Genomic DNA, 20,798 nt, shown 5'->3' with positions numbered 1-20,798 from the left:
TATATCATATTTTTCTGTTTACGTTTAACATTGTGCATAAATTGCTTATTCATTTTCTCAAAATTATGGGTAGACTTTTTGTTGAGAAGTGAAAGCATTATCCATTAGTTGAGTACTAATGACTAGTAATCATTTTCCCAAATAAATTATTGGTAATTACTTAATTTTTTATAATAATTTTTAAAAATAATTGTAAAATTATATGTAATTTTTATTTTAGTAATTATATAAATTGAATAAAAGAATTTGATGTTCGTCAAAAGATGAGATCCTGAGCAATTGCCCATCTTGATTGTGTTCAGAGTCATCATTGCTTTTAGGTGTAAGTGTCATTGTAAGTCGTCGTCCAACATTTGTTAAAGGTTAGTATATATTACTATAAATGGTTGAAACTTTACCATAATCAATAAGTAATGTATATTTGATAATTCACTCCTTGAATATTAATATTCAAGAAAAGGGTCGATCTTTAGATATTTAAAAATAATTTTGATTTTATACTCTAGCCTTTTCATATTCAATTTATTCTTCTAATTTTTATTATCACATTAAGTTAGTATTTTATTATATAAACTAGTTTTTGGACCAGTACAATGCACAAATTATCTTTTGATATTTAATATTTAAGAATGAATTTACATATAAAAATAAATTTATATGAATTTTTCTTTTAAATTAATGCGTTAAGTATTAGTTGTTTTTGTTGTGATGTCAGCCCAACAAAGCATAACATTTAGAAAAGGAAAATACAAAATTATCTAGTTTATTGATTTCAAGTTTTTTAAAAAGGTGGTGCATAAATATCAACTGTGTGACTACTCAAGTGTACAGCGTATATGTGCAAAAAAGTTAAATATCGCTGTGTGTTTTTCATTTTAAATTCTTTACCCCATAAAATTAAACTATTCATTCTTCCAAAAACCTTCATCATCTTCGTTTAGTCCTTCCAAAAATCTACCTGCAAATACATATAATAACAATTAGAACATTTGGTTAATGTTATTTAGCACTCAAATAAATAACTACATGATGTGCAATTATCCATGTTTTTCTGTGCTGATCCAATTTAAGCCGATAATTAATTGTTATAACTCTTCAATGAAGAGAAGAGATTACAAAAGATTTTGAGTGAACATCAAAACATAATGGGGAAAGAAAAAGCTTTTCGGGATCAACATTTTGATGGGGTAAAACTCTTGGAAGATATAAGATCAATCCATGGCAGTAATTCTTATAGAAGAGAAGCAAATCACTGATCTTTTTCTCTTCTTGATGTATCAATCCCTTGCTCTGCTTTAATATAATTCTATGCACAGTGGATAGACACACTCTTTTTGGATGTATTATTGCAGCTATACCCCTTATACAGACCTGCTTTTTATATATGATATAATTCTTTTGCCTTAAAAAAAACATCGAAGCATAATGAAATTTAGTAAAATAAAAACCATTGCTGTGGTGAAAAATATCCCTCTTTATATAGATGGTCCAGTAAAAATTAGTGTGTGTTTCGTAAATTATTACTTATGATACACAATCACTGAATTTTATTACTTGTATGTTAATATTTTATAAAAATTAAAATCATAAATTTCTTTTTATCAGTCATAATGAATCATGTATGAAGGATAAAAAATTTATTAAAAAGATAACTTCAACCATGGATTTTGGATAAAAAAATATAACTTCTCTTAAAATTATAAATATTGGATTATTGATTTTGAGAGAAGAATTGGAAATTATATTTTACATCGAAAATTGGCAGGAGAATGGTAGGTAATTTATTTTTTCTTAAAAAGGTTAAGCCGTGTAAAAAAATTCATAATAAATAGAGGGTTAATGCCATATAAAAAAATTCTTTAGAAGATAATAAGAAATAAAATATACAATATGTGAAAAGAAATAATAAACAAAATATACCAAGTTCTTGAACTGTATGTTATGCAACAAAAAAGTAATTAATACTATGCATTTAAAATTCAATTAATAATGCATAAATAAGTATAAATTATACAATCAAGCTAAACAGATAGGGAGAGCATGCTGGTTGCTACTAAGAGCCTAAGATCATGACAAAATATTGTAATTGCGTATAAATTCTCACTGCATTCAGTTACCAAAAAAAAGAATTCTGTTTTACAATCTTTGGCGTAATTAATATGTATGTGCATAAAAAATTACCCCTATTTTTAAGCCAAGGTCCTTTTCATTCTAAGGTTTTTTTTTTCTTCTACTTTCATTTATATCACGCAAGCGGAAGTTTCTCAGCTGTTTACATGTGCACTGATGTAACATAAGACATTTGGCACATAGCTAAACTTCTTTTTTTTTTAATCATGTCACCACCAAAATTAAGATTTTTTAGAGCAATGCTTTTACGCTTTTGCATGATCTTGTTGTCATTACATGGTCACATTCCACATCGCCCTGAATTCATTCTAGATAGTACGATACATTGAATTTTTCCACATTTAGATTTGTCCTTTTGGAGTCTTGACTTCCAGTCCTCAGCGAATCTAATTATCGTTTTTGTTATAGTAACATTAACAAAATAACATATCTAACCAAAGGATTAATGTCATAATATAAGTTTCTGTTTTATTTACATGAGTCATAACGATAGTGAAAAAAACATTCATACTCTCTAAGACAAAAAAAAAACAAAATAATATATGTATTATTTATTAATTAAATATTTTTTAAAGGATAATTTTTAAAGTTTTATAAATGAAATTTAAATATTCAGAAAAAGAGATAAAATACATATCTTTTATAGAAAAATCATAAAATGGTAATCATAAAATACTAAAAAAATATAATTAAGTTGTTTGACGAATATCGTTATCGATATCCCTTCTTCCATAGTTAATGTACTTATATATTGTTGATTCTAATAAAGAAAAGAATTTTCTAGAGTACACAATTTATTATATTAATAAAAAATATTTTTACAAAATATGTTTCCATTTATAATATAACTCTCTAATTATTTATTTTTAAATATAATTTATTTATCAGGACTGTAAATTGTACCGTGTACCCGATGTATTATATTTTACATATAATTTATTTATGTAATTGAAGTCACACTATAACCATCGGCATTGGCATCACAAGACTTTCATTTAAACATTTATGCAGAAAAAAAATTATTAATTTACACGGAAAGATATAATTATATTTTTTACTTTAATTTTTTAATTTTTAGCTAATTTTACTTCAATTTTTTAATTTAACGTATTTTATCCTTAATTTTTAAGAAACTTGTGAAGTTTATCCCAAATTATTTTTCCATTAATAAGCATAAAAATTGGAGTAAAATTTGCCATAAAAATAAAAAAAAATGAGTATAAAATTTGTCAAATAAAATTAAAAGTTGGGATAAAAAATAAAATTATGTTAAAAGTAAAATAATAAAGGATAAAATTCATATTTTTTTTTTACAAATTTGGATAAATGCGTCAAACTAATTTGTTGAAATAACTTTCCTTCAACAAAAGAAGTTAAAATAACTATTTTCAAAATATAAATTCTAAAATCACTTTTAAAGTTGAAATAACTAAACTACTCAAATTTCATGTTACTGATTATTCAATTCTAATGAATTTTAAAATTTTTATTTTGAACGAATAAATATATAATAACAAGACCAAAGTTAAATGCATCGATTAACGATGAACTTGTGGTGAGAAGTGAGTCAATCTATATGCATATTTTTTTTATTTATACACATATTTCAGGTTGAAATATTTGATAATTTATATTTACTTTTTTTTAATTAGTAAAAGGAACTGACGCCCCCACAAGAATAAAGCTACGAGGAAACATGGTCCAAGTTGCATCAGGCAAGTGTTTTTTTTTTCCTGGTACATAAAAAAATCAAGTGTTCTATCATCTAACAGATCGAGTAACAGTGAGGATTTGATTTGCGTGATGGACATATTGAGCTAAATAGTCCAACGCATGATTGACTTCACGAAGGAATCAGGACATGATCAGGGAAGTGAATGTTCACACAGGACTTGAGCTGAGAGTCCACCCATATATACCTAATACCTCCGTATCCTCTGTATCATGCTAAGTGCATACCATGAATGAAACAATATATCAAATTTGAACTAAATAAAAACCTAACATGAAATAAAGGAGTTTTTAGGGTTTGGTTCCATTCACTGGAGCCTTCCGCTCGCCTCACCTTTATTAAAAAAAATGTAGTCCACATAAAAGCATACTAATATGTAAAATGTTTTTAGGGTGTTTTCAATGCATGTTTTGAAATTTCAGCATAAAAAGATATCAATTATCTATATATACAACTATATATAGATAATGTGAGTGTGAACACGAAATTCAGAGATAATTATCAGTGGCTGAAGTTGCCTTGCTAGTTGCAATACGTACCCATTTGTAGATAAGCAGGGATGGCCCACTGTCGATGGATAGCCACTTCATTGCATATATATATATATATATGAAGTTAAAAAAATGATGAAACTACTAGGAAATAGGAATAGCACCACCACACCATATATATGCATTGATCGGCATCGTCTTAAAAAAGAACAACAATACAACAAGGTATATATCATTGTCTTGACGGTCCCATTTTCACCCCATTGTGCAAATTGAAAGTAGTAGGGAACCCCTACTATAGCTACTACATCATCACAATGACGTCACCTTAACGTCTCTCGTGTTGACACGTAGCTCAGTGAGGCTATTTCGCTGCATCCTCCAAGAAGGTGTTTGGAAGGATCCTTCCCACCCCATGCCAAAAGCAAGCATATTAATTAAAAAAAATAGAAAAAAATAAAACACAATTTTATTTTATTATAGGATATTTATTAGTTATTTATTGTATATAAGTGGCAGCATGCTTTAGTCCTAGGCGTGATAAAAGGCCAAAGACTCTTAGGTTTTTGGCTCTTTGCAGAATCTTTGAGTGACACATACCTAGCTATCACCTCAATGGATTACTATTTTGGAAACCTTAATCCTAACCCTTATTACCATCACTCTGCCGTAGTGAACATGGCATCTCCCTCCTCCGAGTTCATGTTATCTGATTATCTCGTGTTGGAAGATGCTCTTGTTGTTGATCATCATCAAGAGTCTTGGTCACAAAGCACTGAAACTGAATCGTCGGAGAAAGCAACCTCCAGCGATGCAAGTCATGGGTTCGGTGATGCAACCTCCAACACCAACATGCATATGCAAGTGCTTCTTAATTATCTCGATTTATTTTATTTTTTTCATTAAACAAGAAAATGGTATATCGTGTATTCTATGCTATTTTATGTGTGCGCAAGTACGCATAAATGTTCATTAATCTTCTTGGGATTTTAATTTGTTGATATAGAGTAAATTATGGATTCCTTTGACAGAAAGTGCCAAAATAGTGGGATTAAGGGAAAGAATGCAGAAGTGAGTCAAAGGATAACGTTTAGAACCAGATCGCAACTTGAGGTTATGGATGATGGATATAAATGGAGGAAATACGGGAAGAAAACAGTGAAGAGCAGTCCCAACCCACGGTAATAATAAATATATTCTCTATAATCTATATATATCTCATTAATTATCTTCTTTTTAAATAATAATGCACATTTTTTATATCAAAAATGTTTTTTATTAAAAGAATTATAATATTGTTATGAATTCATTTCAGTATTTAGGTATAAAAAAATTAAATACTAATAAACAAGGTTTGTTCTGAAAAATAATTAATATTTTTTTATTTTTCAAGTAATATGTATTTTGAGACATCAAAAAGTTCAGAGACAAGTGTGCTATGAAATTGAAGGAAAAGTACAAGCAAACAAAATGAACGTGATGTGATATATAGTTAACTCATGCTCGATCGATCTATTGTTTTATTTCAACTTTCTTCCTGTTTCAGGAAATGATCGAATTTACTAATTACATACCTTTTAAGGATTATGTAAGGATTTAGGTTGGTGAATTTAGATTAGATCGATTAAATTAAACAAATCAACGTGTAGACATGGATAAGATATTGGGCCCGATATATATAGCTAGTTAATTAGATAAACATGAATAATGTGCATGGTGGCGGCTAATATTTATATATACTAATTATAAGAGAGGGACAAGGACTCCTTGGCTTTAATCCTCCTCCACGATTGGAGTGTTATCAATGGACCCATATTGAAGCTTAGATGTATGCAATTTTGGCTGCTTAAGAAGCAAGTGGTCAAGGATTAATTAGCTCTAAGTGCTCAGTGTATGTGGGTTTCGTTTCTCGTTTGTTTTGATTAATAAAAGTAGCAAACTGGTTTGAATTTGCGGTTATAAGACAATTAGGTAAGTATCCTCTCTTAATGAACTGTGTGAGACTGTGACGTATGTAGTCACTCACCACTACTCCGATGAGTAGTCCCCGGTAAATTATTGGCACTTTTGCTGGCTTAGCTCCCTTTGTCCCTTGTCTGCCAGTTAATGTAGCCTATAAAAAGAATATAAGAAAAATTTAAAAAGATAGTTAAAAACAAAAAATATTTACTAGTTGTAATTTAATATACGGCAACTAATATTTTAGACTGCCTTTATATAATTAGAAGTTATATTAGCAACATGAAGTTGAAGGCAATGAAATGTAAAATCCTGTTTAAATTTAGGCTTTAGTGCCTGAATTTAGGGGTATGTTTTTTTATTCTCTCAAATTTAAAAATATTTTTTTAATCTCTAACCTAATAAATTAACATTTATGTCAGTTTTAAACATTTTGTGACAGTTTTATAAATTCAAAATGACTAACATTATGATTTAATTTGAAAAATCAATCCATTTAATTTTTTGTGAAACTGATTTTAACAACTTTTAAAATAAGTATAAAAATTAGTCTTTAATATCAAAATTAGTTTTAAAAAAGATTTAATTATTAGTTTAGTCTTTAAATTTGGGGTGTGTTTTTTATAATCTCCAAAATTAAAAACTATTTTTTCTTGAATGTTGACAAATTGTTCTCTAGTATAATACATTGATACTTTGTGATAATTTTTAATGATCATAAATTAATTTTTATTTTTTAATTGTTTGAATTTATATTTTAAAACTATTATAATGTTAAAAAATTGTCATAAAATACTAAAAATCATCATAAAATGTCAATTTATTGTATTAGAGACTAAAAAAATAAATTATCAAAATTCAAAGACTAAAAAAATATATCCTCTAAATTCAATAACTAAAACAATAGTTAAACCTTAAATTTATTAAGTATTGGCGAAACAAGAGTAGATCTGGCGTCGTCACAACTCAAGCTATGCCTATGCCAGTTTGAGATAATTGTGTGCGTGTATAATGTAGCTAACATATATTCCTTGTATGTGTATATAATTCTTCAAAAAAATTTAAACGACATATATGTTAATTAGCACTCATATATGTTTCTATATATTGTGTTAAATTTTATGTATATTAGTGCAATATTAAATAATTTTAAATTAATATAAAACTTTATAAATATAACCCATGTGATAGCAATGTTTAATTTAACATTAAATTTTGAAATAAAATTATCGGATAAAAATTCATTAAATAATTAATATTGTAATAGTTAACATAATTTATAAGAGTGTAATTATATTGAGTGTGAGTGTGGGGTAATCTTTCAGCCTAACTAATTGTTGAGTTTAACAGATACTAAATTCTGGTTTTCAAATTAACAATTAATTGATGATGATGATGCAGGAACTACTACAAGTGTTCAGGTGAAGGATGCGATGTGAAGAAAAGGGTGGAAAGGGATAGGGATGACTCCAACTATGTGTTAACAACGTACGACGGTGTCCACAATCATCAGACCCCGTCTACTGCCTACTACAGCCAAATGCCCTTGCTGCATTCTAATCATGATTGGGCCCTCCACCCTTCTGCAAACTCATAATATCCTCCTTAATATAGTAATATCCAGAGATAGGAGAATCAACTTATACTTTTAGGATTACTTTTTATCTTTATTATTTATTTTTTATAAGAGATTTTAAAAAATAAATAATGAGAATAGAGAATAATTTTAAAAGAAATATTGTTGATGTAAGTTAATCTCTACTCTGTATATATATATAGTTATTGACTCATTTAGTATATTGCCTGTCAATAACCATTATTACATGTATATTGATTATTATGCATATTCCAGTCCACGCTGAATAACACCCATCCCAGTCCCTTGCATCTCTCTATATATAGCTCCTCGTGCGCAGCAAAAGCCAAGAGGTCGTAGTTGGTAATTAGCTATTGGCTATTATCGCTTTGTCTAATTAATCATAATTATTTCTATATATACTGTATGTAGTGTGTGTAATTAATCATCTCATTGTCCATTCAAGCCTTCCTTTTCTAATTTATTATATATGCTTCGATGTATCCAGATAAACTGGCGGCAACACGAACATTTGTAACTGTTAAGTATATGATGGAATATTAATTAATGACTTCGAAAAAATGGGAGAACATACGTACTTGATGATGATTGTGATTGACGTACAGAGCTGCTACCAATACAATATTTATCATACTTCTAATTACACATTCTCTAACACTGCAATTCACTCTAGGAAATCTTTTTTAGATCTTAAATATTGTTTATGTAGAAACGTAAAGCTCGATCGAGTGAATGTAAAAATGTGTATAATAACTTTAAGTAGATAAATCTAGATTAAATGAAATGCAATCAATTTAAGGCAAGCAAAGTGTATGGAGACATAGTCAAATGATCTGCATGCCAAAATAAAGTCAAATTATCAAAATCACTAGACATATATAAACAACAGATAGTAATGGAAACAAAAAACACGAGTTTGTCTTTATTAATTAAACTCAACATGATAAAATGATCATTGGACATAATAATTATGTTGTTTCAAACGGATTAAGGGATTTGTCAAGATATAGCCAAACATTCCAACAACCACCTATTTATGTTTTTTCCATCATTGATATTTTATGAACGAAACCGTGATACAGAAATCAAACACATGTGATAAGTTCTTCCAAGGTATAAACCGATCGATAAATGCATATTGTATCATTTTATATTTAATAATTATATAAGTTTTTGTGTCATAATGATATATATTAAAAATGTAAAGTAGTTTAATTTACTGATGTTAATTTGTCAAAAGGTCGACACGACTATTTCTCCACGATGAAAAAATCCAACTCCATCAAAGTGGTTAGTACTGTGGAGCCATCAAAGGACGCCAACATCCTAAACGAATAATATAACCATCCATGGTCATCCTCAGTAAATATTATTATAAATCATGCTAACTAAATAACTAGGCTTTGTCATACACAACTCAACGCGTAAAAGATTTCCAAATTCTTTTTACGAGAAAAAATAAATATATTCAGTTGAGTACAAGAAATGCTCAAGTCAGAAAATTTTGATACAATTAGGAAACAGATAAACCAAACGAGACAGCAGCAATATGAACCCGCAAACCCCTTTACAAAGCACACTGCAAAAGCAGAATGGATAAGCAATGCCCCTAAGAAACAGAGCCAGCTAAGCATATTACAAAATCTGATACAATAATATGTCACATAAAGAGGACAAAAGAAACAGATAAGGACTTCATAATCAGCAACAATTATTGAGCAGGCTCTGCTATCATAACCCCTGCCTCCACACAGGGACGGATCTACTTCCATGGCAGTTCCCCCACTAAGATTTTACCTTCCATTATTAATATAGTATTATATTTTACTTGTTCTTGTTATATTCAACATATTGTATATTAGTATTTTTATTTACACTCATATTTTATTTAACAATTACTACTACTTTTGACAAAAATACCTTCTATTTTTCTATTATAATATACTGCATTATTTTTTACTAAAAAATCATTACTTCTATTCTCTTTAAAGAAAGTATAATTTATTTATTAAAAGAAGTTGTTTTTGAGTTTTTATTTTGGCTTTTGATTTCTTTTTAGCTTTTTGTTGTAATCGTTCGTGAATTTCTTTCAATTTTATGCTATATTTTAGTTACAATTTTATCAAGTTAATTGTTACACAACATGTATAATATCTAAGTTATAATTTTTATTGAATATATCTTTAAATGTAATAAATAATAAGTAAAATAATTGGACCACATAAAAAGTTAATAATTAAAAAGTATCATGAAAATATAATTATGAAACTACATGGCCTATTTTTCACTTGTGTTGTTCAACATCTTTATGATTTGTTTTCTATGAATATCATCGACAATTTGATGAGAAACTGTATACAAGATAGTTAAATTAATATTTGGTTACATATATACTTTAAGAAAATTTTGATACTATTACAAATGAAAAAAGAAAATCAATGTTTTCAAAATATTAAAACTTGTAGACTATATGTGAACTCTCAGAACTTCAATAACAATGAATTTGAAGTCATCATTCAAGTTTGTTCAAATAAGCTTTTCAACATTCCAAATTGTTTTACATAGTTTGCTTATCAACAAGCAAATCAAGTTGTCTATCATTTAAGAAGAATATCTAAATTTTATGTTAGTTGCTTATCTAGGTTTTTGATTTTATGTTAGTCAGTATACATTATAAGTAATAAGTAAGAATAATGTTGGAATTATAAAAAATATGTTGGATGTAAGAAAAAAAGAATAGCTGATGCCAGGAGAAAGCCTCCAACGAGATTGACCCTTTTTCTGATTTAGTGCCCAAGGCTAAGTTATCTGTGTTTATGTGTTCTAAATATTGATATCTTTGATTCTCCTTTATAATTCTGCTTGAATTTTTTGCATAGCTGTGTTATTTTTTTGGTGAAGTTTAATTTGAATTCAAGGGCTCTTCATTGTTCCACTTCAGTTTCATGTTGGAAAAGGGTTGGTTCTGGAGCATTGAGCACCCACTGAGCCATTTGGTTCCAAAACCTCTTCTAAGTTCTAACGTGGTTTTGTTTGAAGCAACCACCTCTGAGTTACTAGAGCTCCAACACATTTCAGGAACCTAGCTAGTGCTGTCAGAGAAGGTGCTTCAATTCCTTCGCTCCTTCTAACTAGCTAGCTTCTTTATTTGGACATGCTTGCTAGTGTTATTATACACGCAAGGACATGTGTTTGGACAAGGGAACCTCAATTGTTTTCCTACTGTTTAATCAACAAATTGGAGCATATAAACTCTTAATCTTTGCTGAGTCGTATTCGCATGTGAATCTTGTTTTATTTAGAGTATGTTTACCACATTTTTATATAAAAATAGTTTAGAGAGATAATTCTAGTTTTTTACTTATGGATAATTTCTATCTTCTGATTTTCAGTTGGATAATTATTTAGTTATTTTAGGTTTTTCATTTTATTCTGAACTTTTGATCTGCCACTGTCATTCAGCATCCTCATTCCTTATTGCACTTTTGATGTTTCTAATCTTGCTGGTTTTTCTAACAACTAGATGGATGAGCATGATGACATGTTGGTTTTTCAACTGCAACTGTGCTTGGCATGCCAGGGCCATGGGCTGAAGATTATTGCGAGCCATCTGATCCCTATACAACTAAAATTGGAGGACTCCCTCTACACTACTAACTCTTCTCTTTTCGTGAAATTGGCTTTAAGATTAGTCTACATTTGATTAGAGGACTGGCCCCTTCCCATAAACGCCAATTTGCTACGCTGCGCCGCATGTGCCGGCCACCTCTGCCTTGTGGCGCAGGTTTACACCCCCCCTTTCTCACCACTGCACTCTCTTCGTTCTCGGTTGCATCTCACCCAATTGTGGAACTGCTTGGCGCGTTCTCTGACTTCAGAACATTGCTGACATGGACACCTCTCGGCAAAAACAACCCGCATCGGTTGGTGAACTTCCAATTGCCACCGTGTCGGACGATGACGACGACGGAAGCGACATGGATCTCGAACAACTCGGTAAGGCACTCTTTGAAGCTGGGACCCTGGCTTCCAACACTAAGTGCAAGAAACCGCGAAAAAAATGCCAGAACAAGCTCCCTTCGTCTTCTCCAAATCCAAAAACAACAACCATGGTTCAAAATGATGTGCCTGGTAACTGTTTCTGTAATTATTAATTAATTAGTTACTAATTAGCGCAATGCTAATGTTTTGTGATAAAAATTGATGTAATTGGTTATTGTGTTTGTTGGCTGTTTTCAGTGGTGCCATGCTTTTATATATATGCACAGGAAGAGCAGTCTTCGGGGGATCTTAGTTCTGTATGTTCTAGCTACTCCTCCCTTTCTATTAAGGGGAATGGAAGTGACGTTGACAATGCTGATCCTTCACAAGCTGAAGAAACCTTGGAAAAGGAACAATATGAATACGATAAAGCTTTGAATGCTGATAGAACGTACCTCAAGTTCAAGAAACGATTGGATGCGTATCCCGAGCAATGTTATAGGTGTGTGACAAATGATTATTTGAAGATGGACTATGGTGTTAAATGTGTATTGTTCCTATTTTTGTGGCTTACTAACATAGTTTTTCTTGTAATTTCTGTGTAGATATTCATATGGTGGGAGGCCAATTTTAGCTGCAGCTGACAAAATGAACCCCGGCAGCTGCGATCTCTGTGGCAGACCGAGGCAATTTGAGATGCAACTGATGCTTCCATTACTATACTTTCTTCAGGAAGCACTTGGTGACCAAAGAAAGATTGTGGGAAAGTGGGATTGGATGACCCTTATTATATATACTTGTTCAGAGGTGGGTATTCTTCCATTGCCAACTCGATACTCCTCACTCATTTACAAATTTCACTATATAAAAAAGGCTTTGCGGTGATAAAGCTGTTAGATGGCAATTGTATCTATAGTATGTACCATGCTAGTTATATCAGCCAAATGCTTACTCATTAAAAAATGCAGCCATCCCTTGAAACCTGGTTAATTGTCCAACCTTTTAACCCCTCTTCATATTAGCCTTAGTTGCTATATTTCCTCCTTTAAACATTATTTTATTTCATTGATGGGAGTATAAGTTGTCTGTGTTTTGTCTGAACAAGGTATGGCTGTAGACAACTAGGTTTTTATTTAGAAATTTGTTCTTTATTTTGTGGATTAGAGAACAATATATATCTTGTGAACTTGTTTTTTTGTACGTATTATGTACTTATGTCTTTTGATTTTCTCAGAGTTGCTGTGAAGGGATTGAACAAGCAAAGTCCAATAATAAGGCTCCATTTGTTGAGAATTTCCACAACATTTTGTCTTCATCAATAGGATTAAGAAGTGGAATTGAAAAAATTGCAGCAGAATCAACATTATTAAAGAGGGAGGTTATTTGATCTACCTTCCAATTGTGAGAGTGCTGGTCAATGAGATCACCCACTAATAGATGTTCGTGATGATGCATGGTGTGGGTGGAAACAAAAGGAATTTCCTTTGACTTGAGCATGTTTGGGACCAAACATAGATAGAATATCTGTTGCCAATTTTTCAACTCATCCCTTCACTTATTATTACTCGTGATGCATAGATATTACGTCAGATAAAACTAAGATTGTTGCCAAGCTTGCCTCTAGAAAATTCCCTCCTGAATAATATTTTACTTTGAAAACTTTTGAAACTATAATATCTTAGTTAGTCATTAATCTACAATCTTGCTTCTCTAACATAGCAAGATTAAAAGCGTGACATTGTCTGAATCTCATACCTCCAAATTCTTTCTTCAAAAAAGTTTGTCCCATTGTAACCGGTTAATTCCCTGGCCAGAACTTGAGTTTGATCCCCACAAAACAGAATTCATCATTTTCTGAAACTCATCTTCAAGAGTGGTAGGAAGCAAGAAGACACTCATGCAGTAAGTAAGAATTAATTGAGCTACAGATTTTACAAGAACTTTCTTACCAGCTTTGCTATAGATAAATTATGAGTGGATCAATGATTAATTCTTCTCCAAAATCTTTCTCTGATAAAAACAAACACATGCTTCTTTTTTCTGCAAACAATGAAAGGGAGCCCGAGGTATTTGCCTCTTCCAATAATTTTCCTTGTCCATAAAGTATTATTATCTATCAAATAGTTCTTAAAATAATAAAATTGTGAGTAGTTCTTAATTAATAAAAATTATGCTACATAATTTATTAATATTGAAGGACTCGTTTGGAAAAACTTCCAGTACTTCAAAAATTATGTGGCAAGATTTTTAACGTTTTAAAAACTTCATAAAATTTCATTACTTTAAAGACTACTTAGAAGAGAGGATAATACTTTAATTACCAATTTAATTGTTTACTATAGATATTAAGCCATTAAGCCTAAAAAAAGCTTTCTCAACACAAAAGTTATTTCTATTTGGACCCAAATCTGATATATCAAGGGAATTTTATTCAATTAGTTAAACAAAAGTGTGTAAAAATTATAAACCTCTTCTATTCCTACTGATAAAAAAAAAAAAAAAAAAACTGATATCATGGTATGTCTGGGCCAGCTGCTTTCTTCAATTTATTGGCGACTTCATGAGTAAATTAGCAAAATAGATGAAAATAATTCGCCGGGGGAAGGGGAAGGGAGAGGGGGTTAGCAAGTCGTAGTTGAGAATTACAAATGCTGTAATCATCCTTTTATATTGCCGTAAATGAGTTAGTGAATAGATACATGATTATACAAAGGCTGTATAGCTAACCCAATATGCTATATCACCTTCTGGCGGTAAATTAGTGTAACAATGAAATGGCTCACTCAATTCCATCTCTTCGCATTTTTCACGCCTTTAGACTTCTGTTTTGCTGCCTGAAAGGCCTGCATCTTTTGTTTCTTCCGTGCTTCTTTCTCAGCCTGTTATTACAAAAAAAAAAAATTAGAAAGAAACGAATTTATAAGCACCCTCCCTGGAAGTTATGCAATACTGTTAAGTGTTATTAACCACCCCATCTCATGGGTTCAACTAACAAAAGTTTACCTTGGACATCTTAGATTTGGCTTTCACTTTAGGAGCTTTGCTATCAAGCTCTGCCTCGCGTTCAAGTTCTCTTTCCCTAGCATCAAGATTCTTCTCTAAATAATACTGCAAATTTTTTAGATTTAAACATGTCAACAAACTATAATGACATTAAACACCAAAATACTGCCAATGATTCAAACATAAAAAAAAGTTTTTAAGAAAATAATACAACTAAAAAACACATTGTACTAATGATCAGTGAATTCCTAGGACCAATCGCATCATGAATAAAGTTCACTTAACCCTTTTTAACTAACTCTAGTCCTGAAATATAAAACAATAAATTGTATACTATCACACTCAATGAGTCACAGAAAGGGTAGGGTAAGAGAAGAGACCAAGGGATTGATTAACTTACATCGTAATCACCTGCATAATCCTGTATAGTGCCATCTTTAATTTCTATCACTCTATTAACTATTTGCTTTATAAAGTATCGGTCATGAGATACTGTGATAACAGTGCCCTCGTATTCATTTATTGCCTCCTGGGAGAAGAATTAGAAATCAGTAGGCTGAAAGGTGACAGTAAGTTTTTTATATGGAAAAGCACACGGCAAAAGTGAGACAAACCTCGAGCATTTCTTTAGAAGGTATATCCAAGTGATTGGTTGGTTCATCCAACACAAGCAGAGTTGATGGTTTTACCATGAATTTGCAAAAAGCCAGCCGTGCCTAGTAATAAAACAATAAACAAGATAAATCCAAATATTTATGCTGTTATCCATCATATGCAAAAAGTGGGAAAGAGTGGAACATTGCAATAAAAACAAGCAAAGCCATTCATGTATATACTATTCTTGATGCCACAGTTCATGACAGTGACTAAAGGAATGCATACATCCTGAGATTATTGAATACATTTGTGGGTGGAAAAACATCACCTCTTAATGTTTGAGGTTGGAGTATGTCTTAATATCATTTAGCAATTACAATTCTTCTTGATTCCTATATTTCATTGAAGACAATCATCTCAAAGCTTTTACTCAAGCAATAACCACTCGAACATCTAGTACAAGATTTTCAAAATGTCTATTACATTTAACAGAAAATTCACACAAATCTGCAAGTAATGAGGTAATTCTCAGTAAACTAATAAAGCTAACTTACACCAAAAGGCTATCGGTTAACTAATATGAATAAGAAACTTAATTTCAAAAAGTGAACCATTTAGTCATAGAATTAAGTTGGAATTAGAATGTTACATCACAAATGCTAAATAAACGTCAACTGAAAAAGAAGACACAAATCTTGAATTTACCTTCTCACCGCCACTCAATAGTGAAACTTTTCGGTCAAGCATATCAGCTTTAAAATTACAACGCCCAAGGAGCCCTTTAATATCATCAATCCTCCAGTCCTCTGCAGCTTCCTCTACTGTCTCAAGCACGGTTTTTTCCAGATCAAGTGCCTCAGCCTGTTAAATAAATGAAGTCAGCACTAAAAAATTATTAACCACACAAAATTTTTGACATACAGAACTGGAACTGATAACAAATTTATCAATTTAATTACAATTAGCATTTCCTTGGTTAAAGTAGCACACCTGATTCTGCTCAAAATAGTTAGGTAACACATTATGCTCCCCGAGCAAAACTTCACCCCCAGTTGGCTTTTCCAAACCCATAATCAATTTCAGTAAAGTACTCTTGCCACATCCATTTGGACCAATAATGGCAATTTTTTCTCCCCTTTCAATTGTAAGATTTGCCTTTTTGAAAAGTGTCTGGCACAGAAAAACATGATCAGTTATACCATATAACAATGACATACAGACAGTAAGATATTTTAATGCTCAGGTTTCAATAATAAGATCATGCTAGCTCACCTTATCCTCAAAGCCAAATTCCAAGTTCTGAATTGCTACAACAGATCTTCCACTCCTTCCACGCTCAGGGAACCTGATTTTCATTTGTTTCCGTTCAAATGGCTTCTCCACTAGTTCCTCTTCCTGAAGTCTCTCCAGCTTCTGTTGTCATGTATAAAGAAAGGAAATTCTTTTAAGCAAATAACATAGAACAACAAATCATTAAAATATTCAATGTGACAGAATGCAATGCAACTAATCTGAATAATTAACACAAGCACCATGTTTTTAAGTCATCTTAAGTGCCTATTCTTTAAGGTTGCTTATACCTTGTTAAAATAAAGCATCTATGAACTCCTATAACCCATTCAATTAAGCTTTTGGGAGTGTTGATTCCTGACATGGTATTAGAGCCTTCTTAAATTATAACCAAGTAATTAGGAGCTTGATCCTTCCAATCTTATTCTTCTAAATAAAAATTGAATTTCAGCACAAGCTATGGTGGACTTGTACACTTCAAGCTCAAAGAGCTCTAGCATAAAGGACATGTTAGATATAAAACCATTCATGAACAACCCTTTAAACTTGTGAGAAAATATATTCTTGACATATACCTTCTCAGCAGAAGAAGCACGGCCAGAATTTGCTCCAGCACCTAATCTACTTATCAAGTCTCTTGTATGCTCAATTTCTTTCTGCTGCTTCTCCCATGCAGCATACTGTGCTTCAATCCAAGCTGCTTTTGAAATTACATACTGAGAATAATTTCCCTCAAACGTCCTGGACACACCCATGTCAGTTTCCACAATTTTTGTACACAGCTGATCAAGAAAAGCTCGATCATGGGAAATGATAACCATTGGCACATCCTGCTGGTTAAGATAGTCCTCAAGCCACTCAATGGTGTCAAGATCAAGGTGATTTGTAGGCTCATCTAACAGCAACAAATCGGGCTCCTGCAAACAAACACAAGTTCCCATTCTCATCAACAACACTTGTAACACTCAAACACGCCACGAAACAGTGTAGCCAACGAGACATTTTATCACCTAGGAAATTGAATAATTCCTTTGTAGACAAAGCAAAGCAATAAAGTGTTTGTCAAAATGAAAATAATACACACAATACCCTATACAAAATAGCATCATATTGTGAACAGTGAAGTATTAATGTATTTGGATTGGCATTTTATCGTACTTATTCTCAACTTTTCAGGACAAACCAAAGAACAACGCAATCAGCTTGACATGAATCCAATGTTTAGAGACATCGAACCAAACATGAACTACAACTAAGTGTGTGTGTTTGGATAAATGTTTGTAGAATTGATTTTGGTTAAATTTGATTTTCAAGCAATGTGAATTATATTGAGATGTCTTTATTCTAAAAGAAGTTACTAGTAGAGTTCAGTATAAAATATTAATTAACAGTACCCAACCCTGTGCCTGTTTGGATACAAGTCATAAGTGCGTTTGAGAGCTTCTCTAATGAGAATATGGAGTTTTTTTTTCCAGTAGAGAAGCTTTGAAAAGCTCTCAAAAGCACTTGTGCCTTTGTATCCAAACAGACCATCCAACACAAAAGCTACAAAGTTGCTTCAAACTCAAAATCAATTCTGAACTCGAATTAATTCCTCAACGGGAAAACAAACATGTGAACATTTACTTAAAATCACATTGGCTGATATTTCAAACATGCATTGACATACCTGAAGTAGAATCTTGCCGAGACACATCCTCATCTGCCACCCTCCACTGAAAGACGCGACCAATCTATCAGAATCCTCCGGAGCAAAACCAAGCTCAGGCATCAACTTACTAATCTTGGCATCAACCTCATCAAGGTTCACATTCTGCGCCCTCCTCTGAAGCAAATCGAACTCATCCAAAAGCCTCCCCATGAGCTCCAAATCATTAACAGCACCCTCGAGCGCCTTCTGCACCTTCTCCAGCTTCCCTGCCACCTCCATCTCCTCCTTGAATGCGCTGGTGAACTCCTCCCTCACAGTCCTGCTCAGCGCTACCTCGAACTCCTGGTTCAGAAACGCGATTCTCATGTTCTCCTTTGCCTTCACCACGTTCCCGAAATCCGGCTCCTCGAGCCCCGCGATTATCCTCATCTGCGTCGTCTTCCCCGCACCGTTCACGCCGACTAAACCCACCTTCTCCCCTTTCTTCACCTCCCAACTCACGTCCTTCAGCACCGTCACGCCCTTGTAGGCTTTCCCCACGTTCTCGAGCTTCACTCCAGAGGAAATCCCCGACGCGCCACTGCTCGGTTGCTTCCTCGAGCGCCTCTCCTCCTCCGAATTCGTCTCGGAGAAGAGAGACTCGATGTCGTCCTCAACGGTTATCGTGGAAGAGGAAGCGGAATTGGGCCTCGATGGGCCCGAGAACCGGTTCGTGTAGATTAAATTGGTGTTTGTTTTGGTGAGGATGCGTGGCGGAAGGTGGCGGAGTACGGAGGGCTTTCGTGCGTCCAAAATGACCACGCCGGTGAGGTCTAAACGGTGAAGCTTCGCGGCCAAGTCCATGATGAGAAAAATATGAATGGATATGAAAATTCGTAGAGGAGCGAGAACGGATATGGTGTGAGTTCTCTTATCTTCCCCCACGAATGCTGAACCAAACTTCAACCCATAAACCAGGTTCGCGATCCTTCACTGGGTTTTGTGCATACTAGGATCAGAAAAAAACTCTTATTATGTGTAGTGTATCTTTTAAGAGATAATAATAATAATAATAATCATTTTTTTTAATTTCTTTTAGGAATTATAACATAAATAACTATATTTTTTTAAAATAAATTAATTTATGTTTAATTTATAAAATACAAAAAAAACATAATATTTAAAATCTTGCGGATTTTCTGGAATAAAAAGTAGAATTCACTACTTGCTTTAATTATTTATTTATGAAATTTAAGTTTTTCATTTCTAGTGTATTAAATAGGTTTATTTAATTATTTTAAATTTAAATTTCTTTACAAAAACTCTCGGGCGTCTCTTTTTATTACTGTAATAAATAAATGAATTCTAGCTTAATTATCTTTTATTTTTTTATTAATATTTAAAAATCAGTAAAATCTTGAGTATGAAGAAGATTGAAATTGAAATAAGTTAATCTAAATAAATGCTAAATTAATATGATAGCGTTTTTTTATATTATGACGTATGTATGCCATGTGTTGTGTACTCTTCTAATGTCAGATTAATATTGTAGCATACGCTTAATTTTATTTATAGTGCATTTTCTATAAGGAAAAATCTGAATTTAAGAATAGGAAATAACATAACAAAATATAACAAGTTGTTCCATTTGGAGTTTTTTTTTTTTTTTTTTTGGTAAAGTATTCAACAATGCATTTGGAATTATTGTGGCCACAACAAAAGACACAGTTATGAAAAATCAGCCAACAGATAGATAACGATCCTGGTAGAATATGGGTTTTGTGTGGTGCAGAGAAGCAGAATAGGGCCCTCTCTTTTTGTGACACGCGTGTCTCGGTGTGTGATTCGCATCGTTCTCTTCAGTCCACGTCGCACCACCGCAAAAAACCAAAAATTCTCACTTCTTTCTTTGTTTTCTTTGAACCCATCATGATGGGTTTTTGCTTTGACCAGTTTTTTGTTTTGGCCCAACACTATGTGCTAATTGAACTGCCCATTGAAAATGCTGGGCTACTGTCTTCGTGTTTTCTTTTGCTCCTTGTATAGCTGTGTCGTATGACCTTGTCTTTGGAAACCAAACCATTGTCTCCAAAAACAAAGTGAATAAATTATTGGCTTGTGGACTGTCCAACTAAGAGGCCAACCCACGAAATTGAGTTGTTAGCAGCACGAAGCAGTTATGTTATGTCCTACATGCTTAGTCTCTAAAAGATTATGGACCGTTCAACCCAAAAATAGACCTACAAAACTAACTTGTCAGCAGCACAAAACACTTACGCCTCACAGGCTCGCTCGATGCTTAAAGGGTTGTGGACTTGCAAAATTGAGTTGTCAATAATATAAAACACTTATGTCTTACATGCTTAATGTTTGGAGGACCGTGGATTT

General features: G+C 32.2%; 3 protein-coding genes across 4 annotated transcripts; 2 read left to right on the top strand and 1 right to left on the bottom strand.

Annotated features, from left to right (window-relative positions):
- Positions 1-4,904: 4,904 nt before the first annotated feature.
- WRKY61 (WRKY transcription factor 51) lies at positions 4,905-8,316 on the top strand. The gene is made up of 3 exons (NM_001361404.1): positions 4,905-5,213; positions 5,385-5,534; positions 7,714-8,316. Exons 1-3 carry the CDS (start codon positions 4,969-4,971, stop codon positions 7,907-7,909), a joined length of 591 nt encoding a protein of 196 aa, NP_001348333.1. The 5' UTR covers positions 4,905-4,968; the 3' UTR covers positions 7,910-8,316.
- A 1,894-nt stretch (positions 8,317-10,210) lies between these two features.
- On the top strand, positions 10,211-13,583 carry LOC100793608 (programmed cell death protein 2-like). Its single transcript, XM_014776448.3, has 5 exons — positions 10,211-11,013; positions 11,433-12,040; positions 12,149-12,392; positions 12,496-12,697; positions 13,125-13,583. The coding sequence occupies exons 2-5, from the start codon at positions 11,800-11,802 to the stop codon at positions 13,275-13,277; spliced, it is 840 nt and encodes a 279-aa protein (XP_014631934.1). The 5' UTR covers positions 10,211-11,013; positions 11,433-11,799; the 3' UTR covers positions 13,278-13,583.
- A 956-nt stretch (positions 13,584-14,539) lies between these two features.
- On the bottom strand, positions 14,540-19,484 carry LOC100797121 (ABC transporter F family member 5). 2 transcript variants are annotated; one of them, XM_003526786.5, is made up of 9 exons: positions 18,450-19,484; positions 17,356-17,697; positions 16,763-16,903; positions 16,481-16,660; positions 16,196-16,351; positions 15,508-15,609; positions 15,294-15,422; positions 14,894-14,998; positions 14,540-14,769 (listed from the first exon to the last, which is right to left on the bottom strand). In XM_003526786.5, the coding sequence occupies exons 1-9, from the start codon at positions 19,272-19,274 to the stop codon at positions 14,674-14,676; spliced, it is 2,076 nt and encodes a 691-aa protein (XP_003526834.1). In that variant the 5' UTR covers positions 19,275-19,484; the 3' UTR covers positions 14,540-14,673. The 2 variants fall into 2 exon arrangements, with proteins under 2 accessions (XP_003526834.1, XP_040872430.1); XM_041016496.1 differs by lacking the exons at positions 14,540-14,769; positions 14,894-14,998; positions 15,294-15,422 and having other exon boundaries at positions 15,576-15,943; positions 18,450-19,455.
- Positions 19,485-20,798: the final 1,314 nt, after the last annotated feature.

The sequence above is a fragment of the Glycine max genome, chromosome 6 (genome assembly GCF_000004515.6).
Source record: "Glycine max cultivar Williams 82 chromosome 6, Glycine_max_v4.0, whole genome shotgun sequence".
In the NCBI taxonomy this organism is placed as follows: domain Eukaryota; kingdom Viridiplantae; phylum Streptophyta; class Magnoliopsida; order Fabales; family Fabaceae; genus Glycine; species Glycine max.
The sequence above is the reverse complement of the archived record's forward strand: the minus strand, read 5'-3'. Positions and strand labels throughout refer to the sequence as shown.

What these genes read in the sequence shown, in the direction of transcription:
- WRKY61 (NM_001361404.1), top strand. Translation starts at nt 4,969, where the DNA reads ATGGATTACTATTTTGGAAACCTTAATCCTAACCCTTATTACCATCAC. An exon ending in TCCAACACCAACATGCATAT is followed by an intron (nt 5,214 to 5,384) that starts GCAAGTGCTTCT and finishes TTCCTTTGACAG; the next exon opens with AAAGTGCCAAAATAGTGGGA. An exon ending in AAGAGCAGTCCCAACCCACG is followed by an intron (nt 5,535 to 7,713) that starts GTAATAATAAAT and finishes ATGATGATGCAG; the next exon opens with GAACTACTACAAGTGTTCAG.
- LOC100793608 (XM_014776448.3), top strand. Translation starts at nt 11,800, where the DNA reads ATGGACACCTCTCGGCAAAAACAACCCGCATCGGTTGGTGAACTTCCA. An exon ending in GGTTCAAAATGATGTGCCTG is followed by an intron (nt 12,041 to 12,148) that starts GTAACTGTTTCT and finishes GGCTGTTTTCAG; the next exon opens with TGGTGCCATGCTTTTATATA. An exon ending in TTATATATACTTGTTCAGAG is followed by an intron (nt 12,698 to 13,124) that starts GTGGGTATTCTT and finishes TGATTTTCTCAG; the next exon opens with AGTTGCTGTGAAGGGATTGA.
- LOC100797121 (XM_003526786.5), bottom strand. Translation starts at nt 19,274, where the DNA reads ATGGACTTGGCCGCGAAGCTTCACCGTTTAGACCTCACCGGCGTGGTC. An exon ending in TCGGCAAGATTCTACTTCAG is followed by an intron (nt 17,698 to 18,449) that starts GTATGTCAATGC and finishes GTTTGTTTGCAG; the next exon opens with GAGCCCGATTTGTTGCTGTT. An exon ending in ATTATGCAGGTGATTACGAT is followed by an intron (nt 14,999 to 15,293) that starts GTAAGTTAATCA and finishes AAAAATTTGCAG; the next exon opens with TATTATTTAGAGAAGAATCT.